This window comes from Pleurodeles waltl, chromosome 2_2 (assembly GCF_031143425.1).
Source record: "Pleurodeles waltl isolate 20211129_DDA chromosome 2_2, aPleWal1.hap1.20221129, whole genome shotgun sequence".
Taxonomy (NCBI): Eukaryota; Metazoa; Chordata; class Amphibia; order Caudata; family Salamandridae; genus Pleurodeles; species Pleurodeles waltl.
Window position 1 is genome coordinate 943,657,456 of NC_090439.1, and position 21,719 is coordinate 943,679,174.

The window sequence follows — 21,719 nt, forward strand, 5'->3', positions numbered from 1 at the left end:
CGGGCAAGATGGTACTTTCCTACACTCCTCCGGGTTCAATAAGAGCACAATCAATTAGACATGACTATGTCATGGGGCACACACATGATCCGTGTTTGCCTATGAGAACAAAAATCAGTATTAAGGATTTAGATATCAGTACAGTTGGGCGCACAGGTGCACATTCATTACCATGCAGAGGACTTTTACGTCCCAACAGTATTTCTCTTATTTTAGCATATTGCACAAACCAGACCAGAATGGAACCAAGCACTTCATTATGAGAGAGAGTGTAGTTTTGTTGGTAAAATTAGCAGCATTACATTTGTCATTTTGCATAACTTTGCAATATTAAATATGGAGCCTTAAGGCATGAAAAACAAATTACTTATTAACAACTTGAAACCAAGGAACATACACAATTTTAGAATGTAGATTCTGACGCAATGCAGAAGCATGTAAAAATTATAAAATGTATGCTTGGATGGACCTTTCGTTAAACAGATAGTGCCAGCGCTACCCCCTCATTTGCATCAGGGTGTGGCTACATGAAGTTGAAAGAAACACTTGGAAGGAAACCTCTGCGATGCGCAAGCCTACATCTGCCCTGGAGGTGGCGCTTTATTTGTAAGAAAGGCACACTGCCCCTGTTTGTACCCCGTGCACCCTGTTAAAGGTGCTAACTAGGACAGTGCACCGCATCCATAATACAAGCCCATGTACTCTACTGAGAAAGTAAATAACTGATGTCTTTTTAGATTTTGTATCATCTTTCGAACTTTTTCCTGATCAAAACTATTGAGGTGTTGAATCTCACAGGTCACCACCATACAAATTGTATTAGGTGCCGCATTTTTTAATTTAGCATCACACCAGCTTTCTGTAATATGCAGCATTCTGTCAGAATTAATATTTTTCCATCATACTATTTTTTTTAAACATGAATGTATTACTTTATTGATGCAATGAAAAACAGCTACGAATAGTTATCATTTCGCAGCACATTCTCTTGTTTCTGACAGATGTAATTAGAATATTTGAGGCCTTAATGTTCTGGCTATAAATCCAGTATGTTTACTGGTAGAAATAAAAGCAAGGCAAACATCAGTGTTCAGCTTCATGGCTAATGCTACTGCAGACCTAGAGAGCAGTTTTGACAAATCCCAGTCACAAATAACCATCCCTTGCGGCAATCATATTAAACTGGAAGAGAACTCACAATAGTAGTTTAAGGACAACTAAAATGTGTCCGATTTATAAATTAGAGGAGGTCTGAAATATTCACCTGATACATGTATTACCGGGGGTGGGAGTCTAAATCATGAATGAGGCCACAACAAGACATTTGTGTAACTCCCACAATTAAGTAGTTATTTTCACCTTTTTTCTTCTGAATACTTAATGCCTCACGTCTCTTGTGTTATTTGCTCTGTGTTCCTTACCTTGTTTATTTTAATTCGTATTTTGTTCTTCTATTTTTGGTGTGACCTGTAATTTCTTAAACTTATATAACCAGTCTTGTTGTGGCCTGATGAAGTATTCTATCCCTTTTACAATATTTAAGTGGAAATTGTTTTGTTCCCGGATGTTTCTGCAGCGTAATTATATGCTGAACGTGATAATTTTAAAAAAATAGGTGTATTAAATCTGCCTTTCAATCACAACTGATTCATAAAATTATGCTGTGTAAATTAAGTAAGGCTTTGTCATCAACAAATGTAATTTAGTGTTTATCTCACCATGTACTGTGGATGACTTGATGATTGTTTATAAACTCTTCCTATTGAAACAGCTGTCTTTTAAATTGTAGATCATAGTTATTTTTATACTTAAGCATAACGCATTTTTCAATTATTTGGTCGATTATAGTAATACAATGCAGAGTTATTTTCCTTTGAGGAAACATAGATTTTTCATATACATTTACAACAATTCAGGAGTAGAACATTTGGAACTGAATATATTTTCTAGCTTTGTGTGCAAAATGCATGCAATTATTAGTGACATTACACAGTTTTCATCTCATTAATGTGGGATTGGCTTAAATTTGATTACAAAATTCTAACAATGTGAAAAAAATCTACTGCTAAACATCCCCGTTTTCTCCTGTGTGATATCTGTGTGACATCCTCACTAATATACTGCTTCCAAATTTATAAAGTATGTGACTGCTCACTCTTCTCAGGAAAAGAGGTACCATAATCACATCTGGTGAGCAAAGAATGCACAAATAAGAAAACATATTTCATTAATAGTTGAACTGATGATTAGCACAGTGAAATCTAATATTTCTAATGAACAGACAGTCTCGTTGTTTATGGATGTTCATCATTTTTACACATGTTCCAAATATGCTAGCGCATTGTTATGGCCTTACCTATTTCAAATTCATCGTCTTCCATCAAAACATCTGAATTTAGTATTGTTGGTGGAGACTGGCACACTCTCAGTTGGTACGCTACAAAAAAACACAAATTAAAAAATGATTCCAATGGGTCCATTCTCCTAAATTGTGAAGGTTACCTTTTTATTAAATTATGTTAAAAAGCGGTTTACAACACTGACAATTTACCGGTTTTACTAATTATGACTTTTGTAATCCTTTTGTGCATTAAAAAGATGATTACATGGGCCTACAGTAGACCAGTGTCCTACTGTTGAGGACAGCACCATTGTACAGACAAGACAGCAAGACTGCCCATTGCCCATAATATGGCTAGAAAACACCAGTATTAAAGTGCATTCTCCACATCAGCCTTTACTGTGTTATCCCCTCCCTCTGTTTCCCATAAGAAATACAATGAAAACAGAATGCTAAAATCAAGTCACGCCATCTAGATTGCCTGTATTACTATTTCTATTCTTTCAGAAATGCATTCATCTTGCTGAGTAAGATCTGCCTCCAAAACTCTACAATAACTACTCTTCCTGAGATGTTTAGCTCTGCTTCAGCAAACTAGGGCCCAGTTTTTCCAGGGCCACCCCTTAATTGTCTACTGGCATGTCTGGATGTCACCAGTGTGTACTAGCATGCAGTAACGGGCTCAAAATCTCTGAGGTCCTACACCTCCAGCATCAAAGCTATCTCCAAGATACCCAACACATTTTCTGATTCATTATACAGAAGTAGCAGTAACTTACATATCCTAATAGTGCTGTCACACTAATGACATTGTACAGACTGCAACTACTTGCAAGAACAAAACCAAATTGTGCCTGGTGTCTTCAAATCAGCCCAACCCTCATTCGTCCATGGCCGATTCAGCTATTAATGAGACCCAATACAGGCATGTGACAACAGATCTTCTATTTTCAACAGCTGGGATCCAACTTTAAAAAAAGGAATTTATTCTTTGTTTTCACTAGCCTCGGCATCAGAAGTGGACGACTTTGCAAGTGTAAATTGTTAGAGAATTGCATCCTAAAAGGCAGCTCAACCAAACACACTATAATTTGAGCTATAGTTTGCACAGAACTATTTCTTGTGTAACTGATAAGCTACTGCTTGTATTAGGAGAGAAACATTTATAGAGTAAACCTAGCTGCTATAAAAATTATTAACAGATGAAAAGGATTTGAATTGTTGAAGGAAATGCAATGAAAATATTTAATTGTTGCTCTTATAAGATATTGTTGTCTTGATCCCAGGCCGCACGATTCACCTAGATCCAGTCAACTCACAGTTTGAATACTAAATAGAGATCCCAAACTTGACGTCCTTCAAAACAAGCAATTTCTGCCTTTGAATACTGGTAATCTCTTTCACAGTGTACAACATATGTTTCACAAAATATCTTTAATTGCATGTAAATGGCACCACACACACATAACCCTCTTCACAAAGCCCTGCTTCAATGTTTCTATTACCTGCTTTTTTATCCTATTTTTATGAATGATCTAGCATTTATGTGTATGGTTGTTACAAATACAAATGTAACTATTCAATTTTTCACTGCAATTGTATTTTGTACTGTTGGAAACAATTCTTCATGTGCCATACATCTATCATCCTCCTGAGTCAAAGCTGAGTCATCATTAATATCATCTATTAAAGAATTACGACCGTTGTGTACCCCAATGCACTATGTCTACTTAAACATCAACATGTGGTAATCTCCAGTGGGGGGAAGTAGAAAAGGTGATCTGACAAACTCACATTTATGATTACAGTAATTTCTGGTGTTTTCCTAATCTTTACTCGGTTTATCACCTCTACTCCATCTCTTTTAAAGTCCACACCTTCAACATTAAAATCTAAACTGTTATTAATTCTCACTTAAACTCAGTTGGTAGGTACTGTTGACAAGTGTGTTTTCGGATGTCTTTGTTGGGAAATCAAGATCAACTATAGTCCTATTGATTGTAAATTTGTACCCTAATATTTGGATATTAACTACCACTGCAAAAAGATCAGCATCTCTTATCTAAGTTTAGTAGATTATTATACTTGCCAAAGAGTAAATACTTGACCTTCTACATGTCCCATAGAGAGAGTTACAAAAAAACAGACCTCAGCTAAAGGACTCAGCAGAAAACAATGCATTTAGAGCCACCATTCCAAGTTACATTTAAAAGATCATTCCAAGTTCGAATAAGATTTATTGTACATATTTCATAGAAAGTTAGCATCGTGATTTCTTTTTTTGTTTCTTCTATCATAACTGTGAACAGCAGAATTTAATTTATATTGTGAGCTATTATCTTACTTAATATTAAAGGTGCTACTTCGGTAATATGTTTCTCACATGCTACCAGTGGTTTGTCTTGTGTGGTTGTAAATACCTAAAATGTTACTTATACTGAAAAATACAGTGACTTGTAGGTCTGCCAACATCCCAAAATCTTAGATCTAAAATGACTGTATGGAATTAAACAAAATGTACAAAAGAGTTTTACTGTCACTCACAAAGTTTGCACAGACACACTTCTTCTGTGATGTGCTTTTCTAAACGTCAACAATTTGTGGAACAGATAATCAGGAAAATCGAATGCAACACTGATTGTAGCTTAAAGAGGGTTTAAGGTTTTTGTCCATGTATCTGTGCGATTGATAGTGTATATAAGATGTAGGTACCCTTCCCTAAATGAAGCTTTTCTATCTGCTGCATGTACAAATTCTGTAATCCCAGTAGTGTTGAGGAGATACTTGAATCCCTTGAATGATAATAGTTTAAAACTGCCTTGATTTAATGTTGTGTGGATAAAGATCATGCAATTTATGTGGAGGGGTGTCAGAATGACAGAGGCATTGCCACTAGACAGGCAAACTGCCCTGTTTATTTTCAGATTGTGGTTGTTTGAGCTGTTTTTCATTGATTGAAACTTTGACTAGTAATATTCTACATTTCCCTACTTTTTACCTCTGTGCTGTATCTGTATAATACCAGGTACTGTTTCGTCTACCCCTGTTGTGCATAATACATTTAGAAAGTTGGCATTTTTTCAGACCAACCCAAATGTGCCTTTCTGTCTGTGTCCAGTGCGACATCACTGTGAATGGCTCACCTGTGATATTTTGTGTATTGATTCCAAACATAGAGAGAAAAGAGGACTGTGTGTTGAGAGAAAGCGTCTTCCTGGTGGGATGGGTAAGGAGGAGCTGTGCCCCACCCCGATTACACTTTAAGGGACCATGTCTGTAGCACACACATCGGAGCCTGATACCAGGCCTGCCCCTGCCTTTGTCACCCTAGATAGTTTGAAGCAAAACCTAGGGGAAGAACTGACCAGAACTAGTTTGGGGATATGTCAGAGAATTTCCCAGTGCAAAGGCTGGCATCAGGTATAAACGTGGCACCTTCAGAATCTCTCATCAGAATACTCCTTAAACTATGGAAGATTCAGAAGAAGGACTGCCCTGCTGCCTGTATAAGGAATATTGAGCCTGCTTGTCCTGGTCCCAGACTCCCGAGATATTACTCCAAGAGTCGGTTTACTGATGACCTGCTTGAGCTCCAGGAACATAATAAAGCTTCCAGATGCGTTAATGCAACTGCCCAGCTCTCCAGCACTAAGTGGATCTGCCTGGACCTGCCTGGGCCCTGCTTCTAGCCTCTGATGGAGTGAGTCCTGATATCCAAGAGGTGCCACCCCAAGTGCTGAAGCTTTGGAGTGTACTCCTCCTGAAAAAAAGGTGAAGACACAGATGTTTTGGTCTTCTTGCAACCACAAAGTGACTCCTTTGCATCAAGAATCACTTGCAAAGACTGCCAACATGAAGCTCTACCAGGACCTACTCTTCACAGCAACATCAACCATTCCTGATTGCCACCAAAGTAAAGATCCAGTGACACCTGTTCTTCACTCAGCCGGCATCAACCACCAATCATGCACATCACCAGCTATGCCCTGTGTTGGGACACCCACCTACATTAGACAAATGGCTGCCTCCCGTCAGGGTAGCCAGCAGGAGCCAAAGGGACTCTGGGGCTCCCCCTGCATTCCGCAATGAAATCATGCCTGTGTGTGTCTTGAGTGGGCACCTGGGCACCGATTAAAACTAAAGTGGCTGTTTCCTGCCACAATGGTGGCGCGGGAGCTGGCCAGTGCTGGGGACAAACCTCCCCCACAACTCCAACATAAAAGAGGCATGAGTGCCCCCAGGTGAGCACCGGGTCACCTAGGAGCTACTAATTTATCAACCACTGCCTCTGCAAGGGTTTTTTAAATGATATTTGGAACTTGGTGGTGCCCCTATGGCCCTACAAAAGGTAAGGGCACCACTAGGCCTTTTGTAAGGTAGTGGGGACTGCAGGGTGTGCAGAACCCACCACCCCCCAGCAACATTAAGCAAAAAACAGTACATCTCCATGGTCAATAAATCCATGACCCCAGGACAGCTTACCATATTTTTCAAAGCACTCCTAGCTGGAGGTTTATGCTCTTCAGCTGGAGTGCAAAGCCCCCTTGTGGTTAGTTCTATGGATGTATTTTGTACCTGAAAACTGTAAAAAGGAGACTCAAGGATGTTTTTTGTTTTTTTAATAAAACATAATTTTTTAAGACAATCACTTTTATTACATATTGTAATGTGTGAATTAAGGAAACAAACATTTGATTATAATTATTGTTGAATTTTGACAAAGACAATAGGTTTGCTTTATATATGATGACATGATGACACCTTCACAAAGCCAAAAGGCCCACTTTTTATATATTGGTGTTTTGACCCATTTACAAAGTCAGTAGATCTGGGCTACTTAAAATGACACACTTAATATTGTAACATGTCATAATCAGCCATGCATACCCCCGTTTGGACCCAAAACCTTTAGCACATTCCCTACCAGCCCCAAAACCCCACAGAGGCCAGTTCATGCTGACAACGTCACAAGGGTTGGCTTCCTTTGGGGATTTGGATGCTGGGTCTGGTGACAGGCCAGAATCTGAAGCCAGCCCCACGCTTCACATGGCCAAAGGCCATGCACAGAGTGGGGTTGGCTTTACAAATAAAAATAAAATAAAGTTTTACTTTAGAAAAATCCCAAGAATTTCACTGAAAGAAAACAAGTTAAATGATGTTATAGATAAGATTTGTAGTTATATCATCATACTTTGGAAAAAAAAAAAAAACTAAAGGGACGTTATAGTTAGGTGCAAATGTCAGTTAAAACATACCACTGTAAATTAACAAAACTACTGAAATTAGCCAATTATAGTTCTCTGAAGTAAATATAATTTGTGCCCCTAACATGCAGTGTTAATTACCTCCCATAACACATCATTCATGGCATTTTCTAGGACATCACTGCAACATTTGAAATGGCATAATTGATGACACCACTTTGCATATTGGGGGCGCAAGTTATAGTTACTTTAGGGCACGAGCTACAGGAGTTATAACTGACATTTGCTCCTAACTATAAAGTCCCTTTAATCTTTGCCTTTTTCATTATATTACATATATATATATATATATATATATATATATATATATAAAAAATATATATATATATGTTACATGTTTATATATGTGTGTGTATGTATATATATGCATATATATATACATGTGTGTGTGTATATATATATAAATATATATATATATATATATATATATATATATATATATATATATATACACATATATGCCTTTACATTTAACCCTTTTTTTTTTAAATTGGAGCCACAGTGTATTGCTTATAATGCAAAGATGTGTTCATAAATGAACGTACTTGTAGAAGAGAAGCAAATCACATTCTTTCGCAGGTATTGTTCACAGGGCATCTTTGGAAATACCACATTAAAAAATGTATTCTAGTATAAACTCAAGCATGTCATTAAAAAAAAAAATACTGTGTTCTACTTTTCCAGAGAGATGAGACACCTGGCTCGACCTTTAGCAGGAAAAAGCAAATCTCCAAAAAGTATTCTGCTGTATTGTTCTAACGATTTATTCACAGGAAATATGAACTATTTATGTACATTATGAATTGTATTTTGCGTAGTAAATTCCACACTACATTGAAAACGCAGCTGCTTTTACTATTTCCACTAAAAGACTACTGTATTTATCTAAAGCACTTCACCCGTACTACTGATGGGCGCATGAGAGAAAAGACAAATTATAATGAAACGAGTTTCAAGCATTATGCTCTTTAGAATTATTTTCTTTTTCTTTCAAGTATGCCGCACCACATCAAACATATAATTCACTGTTTCAATTCTGATAATAAAAGCGTGTCTTTAAGCTTAAGTATCATGTCACACTGGCTCATAGGCAGACGTTTCCCAGCAGTGTCTTTTTTTAAACGTGTCAGTGCTTTGTGCTGTTACAAAAAGGCTGAGGAAATGGAACTGTCCACACAATATGTCTATTGGCTTTTTGCCATAATACATTACGTGTACTTTCTTAAAGCAATCACTGCATTTCCAGGCCTGTAGAGGATTCCTAACTTGCCTTTGGCAGCCTTTTGACTGAAGGATGGTGCCCTTTCCCTGCGGTGCAAAAATATCAAGACCTGTAGTTTTAGAAAAGTTGTGATTGTGCAACGCACGTTTTACAGGTGCAGCTCACATGCTTAAAAAACTATGATTGTTGTTCTTTTCTTTGGGCAACATCACAAAACAAAGTAAAATGATGAAACTTTTCAAACACTCACCCCCAATCACAGATCTGGGTTTAATCCATCGTTATTTTGCTCGCCACTTCAACCCAGTTTAGACCCAGCCATATGCAAATCAGTCTTGACCCTGTTCCCCATGGGAACAGTCCAGCCCGCACTGCTAAGCCAGGTCCTCCCTGGACAGGAAACAAGCATCCTGGGACCTGTTTGAGGATATCACCCTTCATCAGCCAGGCTAGCTTGAATCCAGTGGCACAGCGAGCAAGGGACCCATGTCTGGGCATACCCGTGCCACTTAGGGCGTACAAAGTAACATCACGAAACAAAATAAAATGATGGACAGAGTTTTGAAACTTTTCAAACACTCACCCCCAGTCACAGATCTGGGTTTAATCCATTGTTATTTTGCTCGCCACGTCACCCCAGTTTAGACCCAGCCATATGCAAATCAGTCTTGACCCTGTTCCCCACGGAACAGTCCAGCCCAAACTGCTAGGCCAGGACCTCCCTGGACAGGAAACAAGCCAAAAGGCCGCCCGCCAGCCCAGGGCAAATCTACCTTCCCACGAGGACGCCAGCTCAGAATTGAGCCGGCGTAGTGGGAAGGTGCGACGGGTGCAGTTGCACCCGTCGCGTATTTCAGTGTCTGCTTTGCAGACACTGAAATACTTTGTGGGGCCCTCTTACGGGGGCCCCTGCAGTGCCCATGCCATTGGCATGGGCACTGCAGGGGCCCCCAGGGGCCCCGCGGCACCCCCTACCGCCATCCTGTTCCTGGCGGGAGACCCGCCAGGAACAGGATGGCGGTAGGGGGTGTCAGAATCCCCATGGCGGCGGAGCGCGCTCCGCCGCCATGGAGGATTCTCCCGAGCAGCGGAAAGTCGGCGGGAGACCGCCGACTTTCCGTTTCTGACCGCGGCTGAACCGCCGCGGTCAGAATGCTCGAGGGAGCACCGCCAGCCTGTTGGCGGTGCTCCCGTGGTCGGTGACCCTGGCGGTCACCGACCGCCAGGGTCAGAATGACCCCCTATATATGCTAAACAATCGCCATTTGGAAAGCACACAACAATATACCTGTGGTATTCTCGTGAACATGTGTGCAACATGTCACAAGATGAATGTCACAAGCCTAAGGCTTCTACAGTTCTGGAATATGGGGGAAAAGGGAAACGGTTGTGAACAAAGGAGCAAACGAAACAAGGCGGACTGGCTGGGGTGTAAAAAACAATAAACGTGACTTTGTTCCAACTTCTACTCATATCCGTGAAGTCATTAAAGCGTTACATGTGGTGATGCAGGGGAGCCCATACAGTCACACACCAAAAGCTGTCACGGCACTAAAACGAAAATGCTTACCTCGTTGTGATACGAGCAGCAGCATTGGGTGGGGTGGAGGACTGAAGACGGAAGTGGAGATGATGACAGCATTGTGTTTCCTCAATTTAAGCACCAGGGAAGAAAGTAAGGCAAGCGCAAGAGGACTCCGTAAGAAATACAACGAGCGCACATAAAGGAGACTCGGTCAGAAGTCTGGTGTACTTCATCGTTAGAGTGGGATTGGAGGTGGCGGTTGCCACTTTAGGTGAAGAGCGATCGACAAAACATTTCTATAAGGAAATTTCAGTGACAGGCACAAAGGTGATCGCCACATCGTAAAGAAGGATTTTAAAGTCCTGATAGGCACTAAAATAAGAAAGAGGAGTGCTTTAAGGAAGGATTTTGAAGTCATGATAGGCACTGAAGTAATAAAGAGGACAGGCAGACCTTAAAGCCTTCATTGCTATACACAGTATTGCGGTGATAAACACACCTTAAAGAAGGATTTTAAAGTCCTGATAGGCTTTGAAGTAATAAAGAGAAAGTGCACCTTAGGGATAGATGAGCCTGCTTTGTGAAACCTAATATTGCAGTGACAGGCACACTTTAAGACCTCCATTGAGAAATAGATATATTGCGGTGATAGTAGAAAGGGACTGAGGCTCTGTTAATTCTTGGATTGGTTAAGAAAGTAACGGGCAAAAGATGCAGACTGTACCTGCTCTATCATTTATATTGAGTAGCGGAAAACAACCTCTTATCAAATGTAGCAAGTGGAAAAAAATCCTTGTGAACTACACATGAATTTGCAGGACTGACCTGAGTGCAGAATGAAAATACTGTCTATTACTACACTGTTTGGGTGTGGAAGGCCAAGAGATTTTTGAGAATCTACCCAATTTGAGCGTGGAAGAAAAAGAAACATGAACAAGCATGAAATAAGCATGGAAAAGCTAGACAGGCATTATCTTCCTTGCATCAGTACAATAATGAAGCATTATCATTTTGGTATGAGAGTACGAGGGGACACAGAGACGCTTGAGTACTGTGTAACCAGACTATGGAAACTTGCCGCAATGTGCAAATTTGGGGGTGCAACAGATGAAAGAATTAGGGACCAGCTGGCCTTGAGATGTAGCGGCAACGAAATTAGAGAGAAACTATGGCTCAAAGATGAACCACCATTAAAAGAAGTTATAGCTAAATGTGTTGAACACATGTTGAAATGTCAAAAAGAATTAGACAAAACCAAGGAGGAGTATGTGGAAAAATCAAAAAATTAATCTGTAAAAGTGTGGGAAAAATGGATGTAACTGAGAAAAATACATTCAAGTGGGTTTCAGGTGTGGAAGACAAGGTCATAGAGTCAATGATAACAAATATCCAGCAATAAAAGCAACAGGTCATGTATGTGAGAAAAAGGGATATTTTGGGAAATGCTGTAGAAGCAAGGTAAAAAAGAGTAACAAAGAGAAAACAGTTCACAAAGTAAGACACATAGGTGGTCATTACAACATTGGCGGTAAAAGCCACTTACCGCCGTGCAGAAGACCGCCAACACACCGCCGCGGCCGTGGAATTCCGCCACAGCTATTATGACCCACAGCACGGAATCTGCCAAAATTCAGACACCCACAGAAGTCCGCCACACCAAAGGTCAGTGATAAACTGGCCTAAACAAAACCTCCACCGTCATGCCAACAGAAATACGCCCACACTATCACGACACACGAATCCACGCAGCGGTCTTTCAACCGCGGTATTCCATTGGTGGTACACACTGCCACGCTCAAAATACACACACTCTTACAAAACACAGCCACATTGGACAATTACAAATACACACACCTGAAAACCATGCACACACCACTCCCACACACTCACTACAATATAAAACAATCACCCACAAACCCCTATGACCACAATTACAGAGAGAAGGCCAGAGAGAGACACCACAAACTACTACCAAGCATCCACACGCACAAAATACCATCACCAACAGAACTTCCACGCACCTCACACAACACACCACTACATATCTGCACACTTATCACCACACACACCACCCACACCACCCCATGGCACGGCAAAGACACCCCAGGTTCTCGGAGGAGGAGCTAAGGGTCATGGTGGAGGAAATCATCCGGGTAGAGCCACAGCTATTTGGATCACAGGTGCAGCACACCTCCATAGCTAGGAAGATGGAGCTATGGCAAAGAATAGTGGACAGGGTCAACGCAGTGGGACAGCACCCAAGAAATCGGGATTGACATCAGGAAGAGGTGGAACGACCTACGGGGGAAGGTGCGTTCCGTGGTCTCAAGACACCACCTTGCAGTTCAGCGGACTGGCAGCAGACCCCCACCTCCCCCCCCACAACTAACAACATGGGAGGAGCAGGTGTTGGCGATTCTGCCTCCTGAGGGCCTCGCAGGAGTAGATGGAGGAATGGACTCTGGTAAGTCAAATCTTAACTATTACATCCCCCACCCTACCTGCATGCCATCACATACCCCCACCCTCACCCCCATCACTCCTACTCTTCACAAATGTCCCAATATCACAAACCACCCATCCCAACACCAAGCCCTACATGCAACAAAAAAGCATGGACACCCATCACCAAAGCATGCCCACTGCACATACCCATACACCCCCCTAAACCATCATCACACAAGGTCCCACACAGGAATGCAAGCACTGGGGTACACAGTCACCCACCCATTGCACACCATGCCACACACAGATGTAATAAACATCCTTTTATACCCCTGCAGGACCCCTACCCAACGTCACCGGACAGGAGAGTCCACACATGTCCACACCACCAACAGAAGAGGCCCACAGTGATGACAGCACCTCTGTCCAACTGGATCTAGATGACCAGCCCGGCCCATCGGGGACCTCTGGACAGTCGGTTCCCCTCACCCAGTCACAGGCGACTACAGAGCTTCCTCCCTCTGGAAACAGCAGCACAGCACCCACCCAGCGGGCCCATACCTCTGTCCCCAGGACACGTCAAGCAGCAGTGTGTCCACCACTACAGGGAACCCAGGCTAACCCACCACCCCAACAACAACAGGGACCTGGGGGCAGTGGTAGTGGGCACACGGCCCAGGGGACGGAGGCCCAGGAACACAGGGGAACTGGAAGGGCTGCAGTGCAACAGGGGGAGGACATGCCAAGGGAACCCACTCTCCACGAGGCCCTCTCCTCCATCATGGGAGCCTACCACCACTCCCAGGAGACGATGGCAACGATACTGGCCAAGTTTCAGGAGACCCAGCGCCTGCAGGAGGAACAGTATTTGGGCTTCAGGGAGGAATTCAGAACCATCAATTCCACCCTGGGCACCATTTTCTATCTGTTCAATCACTCGATACCTGATCTTCGACAGGAGAGGACCTACACTGCAAGTGCTGCTGTAACCTCGGTCTGGAAGAGACAATGGCTCGAGTGTCTGGGGAAAGGGCCCCTGCCTTCACATCGGAGGAGTTTGAGAAACACGTGGATGGGGTCCCCCCCCCGTACACGCTACTGTACGGTCCTCCAGACAAACAGGTAAGTACACTAGGAGCATGGGCTATGCCTGTGTGGAGTGGGGTGGATGAAAGATGGGGGGGGAGAATGAGGCGTGCATGAAACGACGATTAATGCATGTGCCACATGGCAAGGGTAGGGATGGGGGCCAATGACTGTGACGGTGCAGTTGGTAATACAATTTCTCTTCCCCCATACAATTCATGTAGGTCAGTGCCCACCAGAAAAAAGCTATTTGGCGTGCCATCGCCAAAGACGTCCGGACCCTGGGGGTCTACCACAGACTGAGCACCCACTGCCGTAAAAGATGGGAGGACATTCGCCGCTGGTGCAAGAAGACGGTGGAGGCTCAGCTGGGGGTGGCCTCCCAAAGTGGGAGGGGTGCCCGTCGCACCATGACCCCCCTGATGTTCTGGATCCTGGTGGTGGCGTATCCGGAGTTGGATGGGCGATTGAGGGCATCACAGCAGTCACAAGGGGGTGAGTACAATCTCATCCTGCTGATTTTGTGCGCAGTGGAGGTGTCTGGGTGGGGGAGGTGGGCTGTGGGTTTCCCTAGGCCAGGGCGAGTTTAGTAGGCAAGGTCCCACCGTAAGGCAGGCCACGTGGCACCCCACCCCAACTCTGTAGAGTGCCAAGTACACCTAGTCATGCCCCTGTGTCATCCATGTGTGCAGATGTCATCCATAGCCTTGTAGGCCATGTCCCAGGGATTGAACAGTGGAGCCCAAGAGTGCGGTGTAGTGCAGGGGGCTTCTGTGTCTGTCGTGTCCGCCAACGGTAACGGTATTGCATGCACTCAACATGTCTTTCTTCTGTCGCCCCCCCCCTTTTTGTGGTCTCCCTGCTCTTGTGTGCATTAGCATCATCAGGCGGAGGAGCAGTGGCACCAGAGCACGAGGGGGCTGCATCCCACATGGCCCTGGAGCGCGACACTACGGACTCGAAGTTCACCAGTGGGACAGAAGGCGAGGGGAGCTCCACGGCGGGGACAGGAGCTGGGACCAGTGACACAGACTCATCCTCTGATGGGAGCTCCCATGTGGTGGTGGCAACATCTGTGCCCCCCGCATCTACAGGTACAGCCGCCACCCCCCCTACCAGCAACGCCCTCCCAGCAGCCCCTCAGCCTTTGCCCCATGCCCACTCACCAGGAGGGTGGGCATCACCTTCGCCCCAGGCACCTCAGGCCCTGCCCCAGTCACCCCTGCTGCCCTCAGTGAGGAGGCCATTGACCTCCTCAGGTCCCTCACTGTTGGGCAGTCTACCATTTTGAATGCCATCCAGGGTGTAGAAAGGCAGTTGCAACAAACCAATGCATTCCTGGAGGGCATTCATTCTGGTTAGGTGGCCCTTCAGCGAGCTTTTCAGACTCTGGCCTCAGCACTGATGGCAGCCATTGTCCCCGTCTTTTGCCTCCCCCCCTCCAACTTCCTCCACCCAGACCCAATCCCCAATCCCCTGGACCCCGGCCTATCCCAAGCACACCATCAGACCAGCATGCACACACCTCAACACACAAGGGAAGCTCTGGCAAACATAAGCACCACACATCCCACAAGCACTCACGCAAGCATCATACACATGCAGACACACCAACATCCACTGCCTCCACTGTTTCCCCCTCCTCCACGTCTCCCTCCTCCCTCCCAGTCTCATCTCCACTCACACCTGCATGCACTAGATCTACAGCCACTACTGCCATCACCAGCACACACACCACCACCCCCCGCTCACGTGCAGTCACCTCCCCCACTACCATTCACACATCCCCTGTGTCCTCCCCCAGTGTGTCTCTGACGCCACCTCCCAAGATACACAAACGCAGGCACACACCCACCCAACAGCCATCCACCTCACGACAGCCTCCAGCGCATGCACCTTCACCCAAAGTCACCAAACGAACACCTCCTACAACCACAACCTCTTCCTCCACTCCCAAAGCCCCTCCAGCTACCCATCCCAGTGTCTCCCAAAAACGTTTCCTGTCCAACCTTGACCTCTTTCCCACTCCTCCCCCACCCCATCTGTCTCCAAGGGCCCGACTCTCCAGGTCCCAACACAGCACCTCAGCCACAACATCTCCAGGACCAATGGTGCCTGTAGTCACCGGAATCTGGAGTGCACTGGCCACCAGGGCAGCCAGTGTGGCACGGAGCCACAGCACGGACAGTCCCCCACCTGTCAAACATCAAAAGTTGGCCAGTGCCCAGCGGTAGAGGGGGAAGACTCAAGCCACCAAATCCGCTCCCAGGGGTCCCGATGGGAGTGTGGAGTAAGCTGCAACACCTTATTATTATTATTTATTTATTTATTGATTTTATATAGCGCACAGCTACCCGAAGGTTTCCCGGCGCTAAAGACAATGCAAGACAAAGGCAGGCTCAGGCGAGCAACTTAGGCAATTACTGGTTAAAGAGCCATGTCTTAAGCTCTTTGCGAAATCTAATGAACACCCTTTCATGACGCAAGTAAGAGGGAAGAGAATTCCAGAGAGAGGGAGCTAGGAAAGCAAAAGAGCGTCCCCCCATTTTGGCACGTATGAATTTGGGCACCTGGAATTTTAGTTGATTAGAGGATCGAAGTAAACGAGAGGGCCGGTATTGTTGGACCAGGATATTAAGGTAGCTAGGAGCTAGGCCCGTATTAATTTTATGCATGTAGCATAGGGCTTTAAATTTGATACGATTCTCAATTCTTAGCCAATGAAGTTCACGAAGTGCACCAGAAGTAGGAGTGATTCTGGGAAGTTGGCAAAGAAGCCTGGCCGCCGAGTTCTGAACAACTTGCAGTTTATGTAGCGCTTCTTTATTCGCACCCAAATAGAGCACGTTTCCGTAATCCAGTCTAGAAATAACTAGCGCTTGGATCACAGTTCTCTGGGCAGCCATAGGAAGCATCCAGAGAATTTTGCGAAGCCACTTCAAGATAGCGAAACAGGTAGAAGCTACTTTGGTCACCTGTTTTTTCATATTCAACTGATCATCAATTATGATGCCTAGGTTACGTGCAGAGAGGGAAGGCATAGGGGGGGCACCCAACTCAGAGGGCCAATGTTGGGGGCCCCAAAGAGATTTTTTATTTCCAAAAATGAGGAGTTCTGTCTTACCTCCATTAAGTTTGAGTTTATTAAAATGCATCCAATTGGCTATCTTAGATAGTCCCATTTGCAAAGAGGGAGGGTTAGCGGTTTCTTTAGAAGAGAGTGAAAAAATAAGTTGAGTGTCATCGGCATAAGAAAAAATAGTTAAACCAGCTTGTTCTGCTATGCTCGCCAAAGGACTGACATATATATTAAAGAGTAGTGGACTGAGAATGGAGCCCTGGGGAACTCCATAAGGGGATGCATGAGTCAAAGAGGAAGCTATATGAGAGAAAACCTGAAAAGTCCTATTAGATAAAAAACTGGATAACCACAGAAGGGCTTTGCCGCCAATGCCCTTAGTATTAAGAGTTTTTAGGAGAGATGAGAGAGATACAGTGTCAAAAGCTGCGCTTAAATCCAATAGGATAAGAGCTACAGTTTCTCCTTTGTCAATTTGTTGGCGGATATTTTCAGTCACACCCAGTAAGGTCGCCTCAGTTGAGTAGCCAACACGAAAACCAGATTGGGAAGGGTGGAGGATGTTATTGGTTTCTACAAACTGGGATAATTGAAAATTAACATGTTTTTCCAAAATTTTGGAAAAAACAGGCAAAAGAGAAATTGGGCGAAAGTTAGAGAAAATTTCAGGATCAGAGTTAGTTTTCTTAAGTAAAGGAAGAACCATTGCATGCTTCCATGATGCCGGCACATAAGCTTCGGTAAATGACAAGTTAAGAAACTGCATAATGAAGAGAAGTATGGAGGGGTCAAGCTTTTGAAGTACCGAGATGGGGATAGGATCTTGCGGGGAACCAGTTTTAATGCTTGTGAGAATATTAGAGAAAGAGGCAGTATCCATAGGGAGCCATTCATTGAGTAAGTTAGAATGATTGACTTGGGTTGTTTCTTGAATGATAGGAAAAGGTAAAGAGTGAGTAGATTGGGATTTAGTGATAATACTGGCATGATTTGAGTCATTGTGGAATTCAGCATACATTTTGTCAATTTTATCCACAAAGAAGGTCGCCAAATCATTACATTTCTTGGAGTCAAAGTCAGGGGGCTTAGATAGGCGAGAGCCACCAGAGAGTTCCTGAACTACTTCAAACAGCACTTTGGGGCAATTCTGGGATTGTAGAATAATCTCGGTGGCGTGTTTGGCGCGCGCGATCTTACATAATCGGTGATAATTAAGAAGGGCTAGTTTGTAAGTAGCTTTTCTGTCTGGGTCATAGTTTTTTCGCCATTTCCTTTCCAAGTTCTTGCATTTAGTTTTTTCTATTTTAAGGGTTTCTGAAAACCAAGGGGCAGGAGGATGTAGGAAGCCCTGTTTGTTCTTTTTATTTGATAATGGAAGACATTCATCAGTGGCAAATGAAAGCCAATCAACAATGACCCCATCATCTCTTATATTCGTGATTAAAGGTAAGGTGGGGAAGGGCCATAAGAAACCCGGCAAGTCTGGGAAGAGCAGCACTACGGAGAAGACCGCCATCATCCCCGCTGCCCAGGAGGCCACTACCAGCACCTGCCCTGCTGCTCAAGAGGCCGCCGCCAGCACCTGCCCTGCTGCCCTAGAGGCCACCGTCAGCACCTGCCCTGCTGCCCTAGAGGCCACCGTCAGCACCTGCCCTGCTGCCCAAGAGGCCACCGCCAGTACCTGCCCTGCTGCCCAAGAGGCCACTGCCAGCACCTGCCCTGCTGCTGAAGAGGCCACCACCATTACCTCCCCTGCTGCCCAGGGGGCCACCGCCAGCACAAGCCCCGCTGGGCTAGAGAGGCCCCGCTGGCCTAGAGAGGACCGCCAGCACAAGCCCGGCTGGGCTAGAGAGGACCGCCAGCACAAGCCCCGCTGGGCTAGAGAGGACCGCCAGCACAAGCCCCGCTGGGCTAGAGAGGACCGCCAGCAGCTGAGTCACTGCAAAGGAGCCCGCCACCACAAGCACTGCTGAACAGGGCACCGCCGCCTCAAGCACCGCTGAACAGGGCACCGCCGCCTCAAGCACCGCTGAACAGGGCACCACCACCTCAAGCACTGCTGCCAAGGACACCGCCGCCTCAAGCACAGCTGAACAGGGCACCGCCGCCTCAAGCACAGCTGAACAGGGCACCGCCGCTACAAGCACCGCTGAACAGGGCACCGCCGCCTCAAGCACCGCTGCCAAGGACACCGCCGCCTCAAGCACCGCTGAACAGGGCACTGCCGCTAAAAGCACCGATGAACAGGGCACCGCCGCCTCAAGCATCGCTGCTAAGGACACCGCCGCCTCAAGCACCGCTGAACAGGGCCCCGCCGCGACAAGCATCACTGAACAGGGCACCGCTGCCTCAAGCACCGCTGAACAGGGCATCGCCGTCTCAAGCACCGCTGGCCTATGAGTGCCAAGGGCACTAACGCAACTGAGTCCGTCACAAGCAGGATGAAGCACTCTGGGCACCATGCCCCCTCCAGAAGCAGTGGAGACTGTCATCCACTACCTCTGTCCTTAGCAGGATGAAGCACTCTGGGCACAATGCCCCCCAGAACCAGTGGAGATTGTCATCCACTACCTCTGTCCTTTGCAGGATGTAGCACTCTGGGCACAATGCCCCCTCCAGAACCAGTGGAGACTGTTATCCACTTGAGAGACTGTGGCTTTGCACTCCCCAGGATGGAACAGTGGGCAACCCACCCACTGTATAGACTTGAGAGACTGTGGCTTTGCACTCCCCAGGATGGAACAGTGGGCAACCCACCCACTGTAGAGACTTGAGAGACTGTGGCTTTGCACTCCCCAGGATGGAACAGTGGGCAACCCACCCACTGGAGAGACTTGAGAGACTGTGGCTTTGCACTCCCCAGGATGGAACAGTGGGCATGTGGCCCTCTCGTGGATTTGGTGTCGTGCACTCAACCGGCTGAGGTGCCCACCCTTTCATTCCCCCTGAGGTGCCTGTTTTCTTGCTCTCTGATGCCCCTGCAGTGTTCTCTCCGTCATGGTTGGGGATCTTGTGTGGGCCTCGCCCATACCATGTGGGCCCAGTGTTCCACGGACTTCATTGGAGCACTGCCTGGACTACTAAGCTTGGTGTATATGTTGTTTATAGTGTATATATTTTTTTTTGCGTACTTGATTTTAATATATTACAATGGTTACACTCATTTCCTTTTGTCTTTGCATTCTTCCGGGCGGATTGGGGGGGTGTAACTGTAATGTATCATGCTGCATTGGTGTGTGTGTTGTAGTGGGTGAGGGTGGGGTTGTTGAGTGTTGCGTGTGTGTGTCCCTGTTTTTTCCCTCCCCTGTGTCGTAGGTGCAGTACTCACCGCTGTCCTCACCGCGGGCATTTGTGCTCCTGGTAGAGGAGCAAGAAGATAAGGGCTGGCAGGATCTGCAGCTCTGGTTCCATGGCGTCCGAGTTCCTCATGGGGTGTGTAGAGGTGAGCGTTTTCCCTTCGAAGTCCTGTTTCCGCCGTGTTTTTGTCAGCGGTGAATCCGCCCCGGAAAAGGTGGCGGATTGGTAGGTTGTGATACAGTGGGTGGTACTTTGTCTCCCGTCTGTCTGTTGGCGGTGACCGCCGCGCTGTTTGTTTGTCCCGCTGTCGCGGTCAGAGTGTTAAAGTGGCTGTCTTTGTTGGCGGTTTCCGCCACGGTCGTAATTCAATTTTTTTTACCGCCGGCCTGTTGGCGGACTTACCGCCACTTTAACACCGTCCGCTGGGGTTGTAATGACCACCATAGTGCTTCCGATAAATTATTCTGTAGATTCTAACCAGAGTTGCAAAAACACAGCTCATGAACACCCCTCTGCATTGGTTAAGATTAACAAAGTTGAGCTTAAGATGAAATTTGACTAATGCTCTCACCTTACTATAATCTCAAAAACGGTGTTTCAGGAGTGTTTTGTAATTAAAGAATTACTTACAGAGTTGGATGTTCATCCAAGTGGCTATGGTAATTCACCGGTTGAAATGGCAGAGTGGTTCAACGGAGTAATAGAATTCAGAGGACGTAAGTGTAATTAAAACATTTATGTTGCCAACAAAGGTGACAAAATAATTGGTTGGTTTCATCAAAACAACTAGGGGTCAAGCTTGATCCAAATGCTGTACCACAAGTGATTGTACAAGACATCCAAAGTCAACCGATAAAGTTTATTGAGGAATTTTCTTAAGTTATTTCAGGAAAAACTTGTTTTTCTGAAAGGGTATGAACATCGTATCAGGTTGAATAAAAATGCTGGACCTGTGGTAGCCATATTGAGATGTATGCCTTTAAGTGTACAAGGAAAAGTGAGATGTGAGTTGCAAACACTAATTGATTTGGGGGTGATAGAGTCAATAGAGGCCACAGAGTGGTTTATATCAATGGTCGTGGCAAGGAAACAGAATGGGGACATTAGACTTTGTGTGGATTTAATAGCACTGAATCGAAATGGTGTCATAGACAAATTTCCACTCCCAAACATTCAAGAGTTGGTAGCCACACCAGATATGACTTCAGCATACTACCAGATTATGCTGGACTAAGTCTCATAAGATCTTACAGCTTTTATAACACCAGGGCTCAAGTATATTAAAAAACCTTTCTCAGTCAAACACAGAATGACTGTTCACAACTTTAAATCAGTTTGCACTCCAGGTCCCAAGTAGGCCTTGGCGAAGTTCACAGAGTCAGACACTGCAGAATTCCGGGGAGTTTAAAGAAACTCAGTGGAATTCCATGAAGGCGGAGTTCTATGACCAGCGGAGTCCT

At 45.3% G+C, this 21,719-nt stretch overlaps 1 protein-coding gene across 1 annotated transcript in view; it reads right to left on the reverse strand.

Annotated features, from left to right (window-relative positions):
- CSMD3 (CUB and Sushi multiple domains 3) overlaps nucleotides 1-21,719 on the reverse strand; it is a 2,682,374-nt gene that overhangs the window by 437,323 nt on the left and 2,223,332 nt on the right. Inside the window, exon 45 of the mRNA XM_069220640.1 lies at nucleotides 2,357-2,437. Coding sequence (XP_069076741.1) covers nucleotides 2,357-2,437 — 81 coding nt within the window. The remainder of the gene's footprint in view (nucleotides 1-2,356; nucleotides 2,438-21,719) is intronic.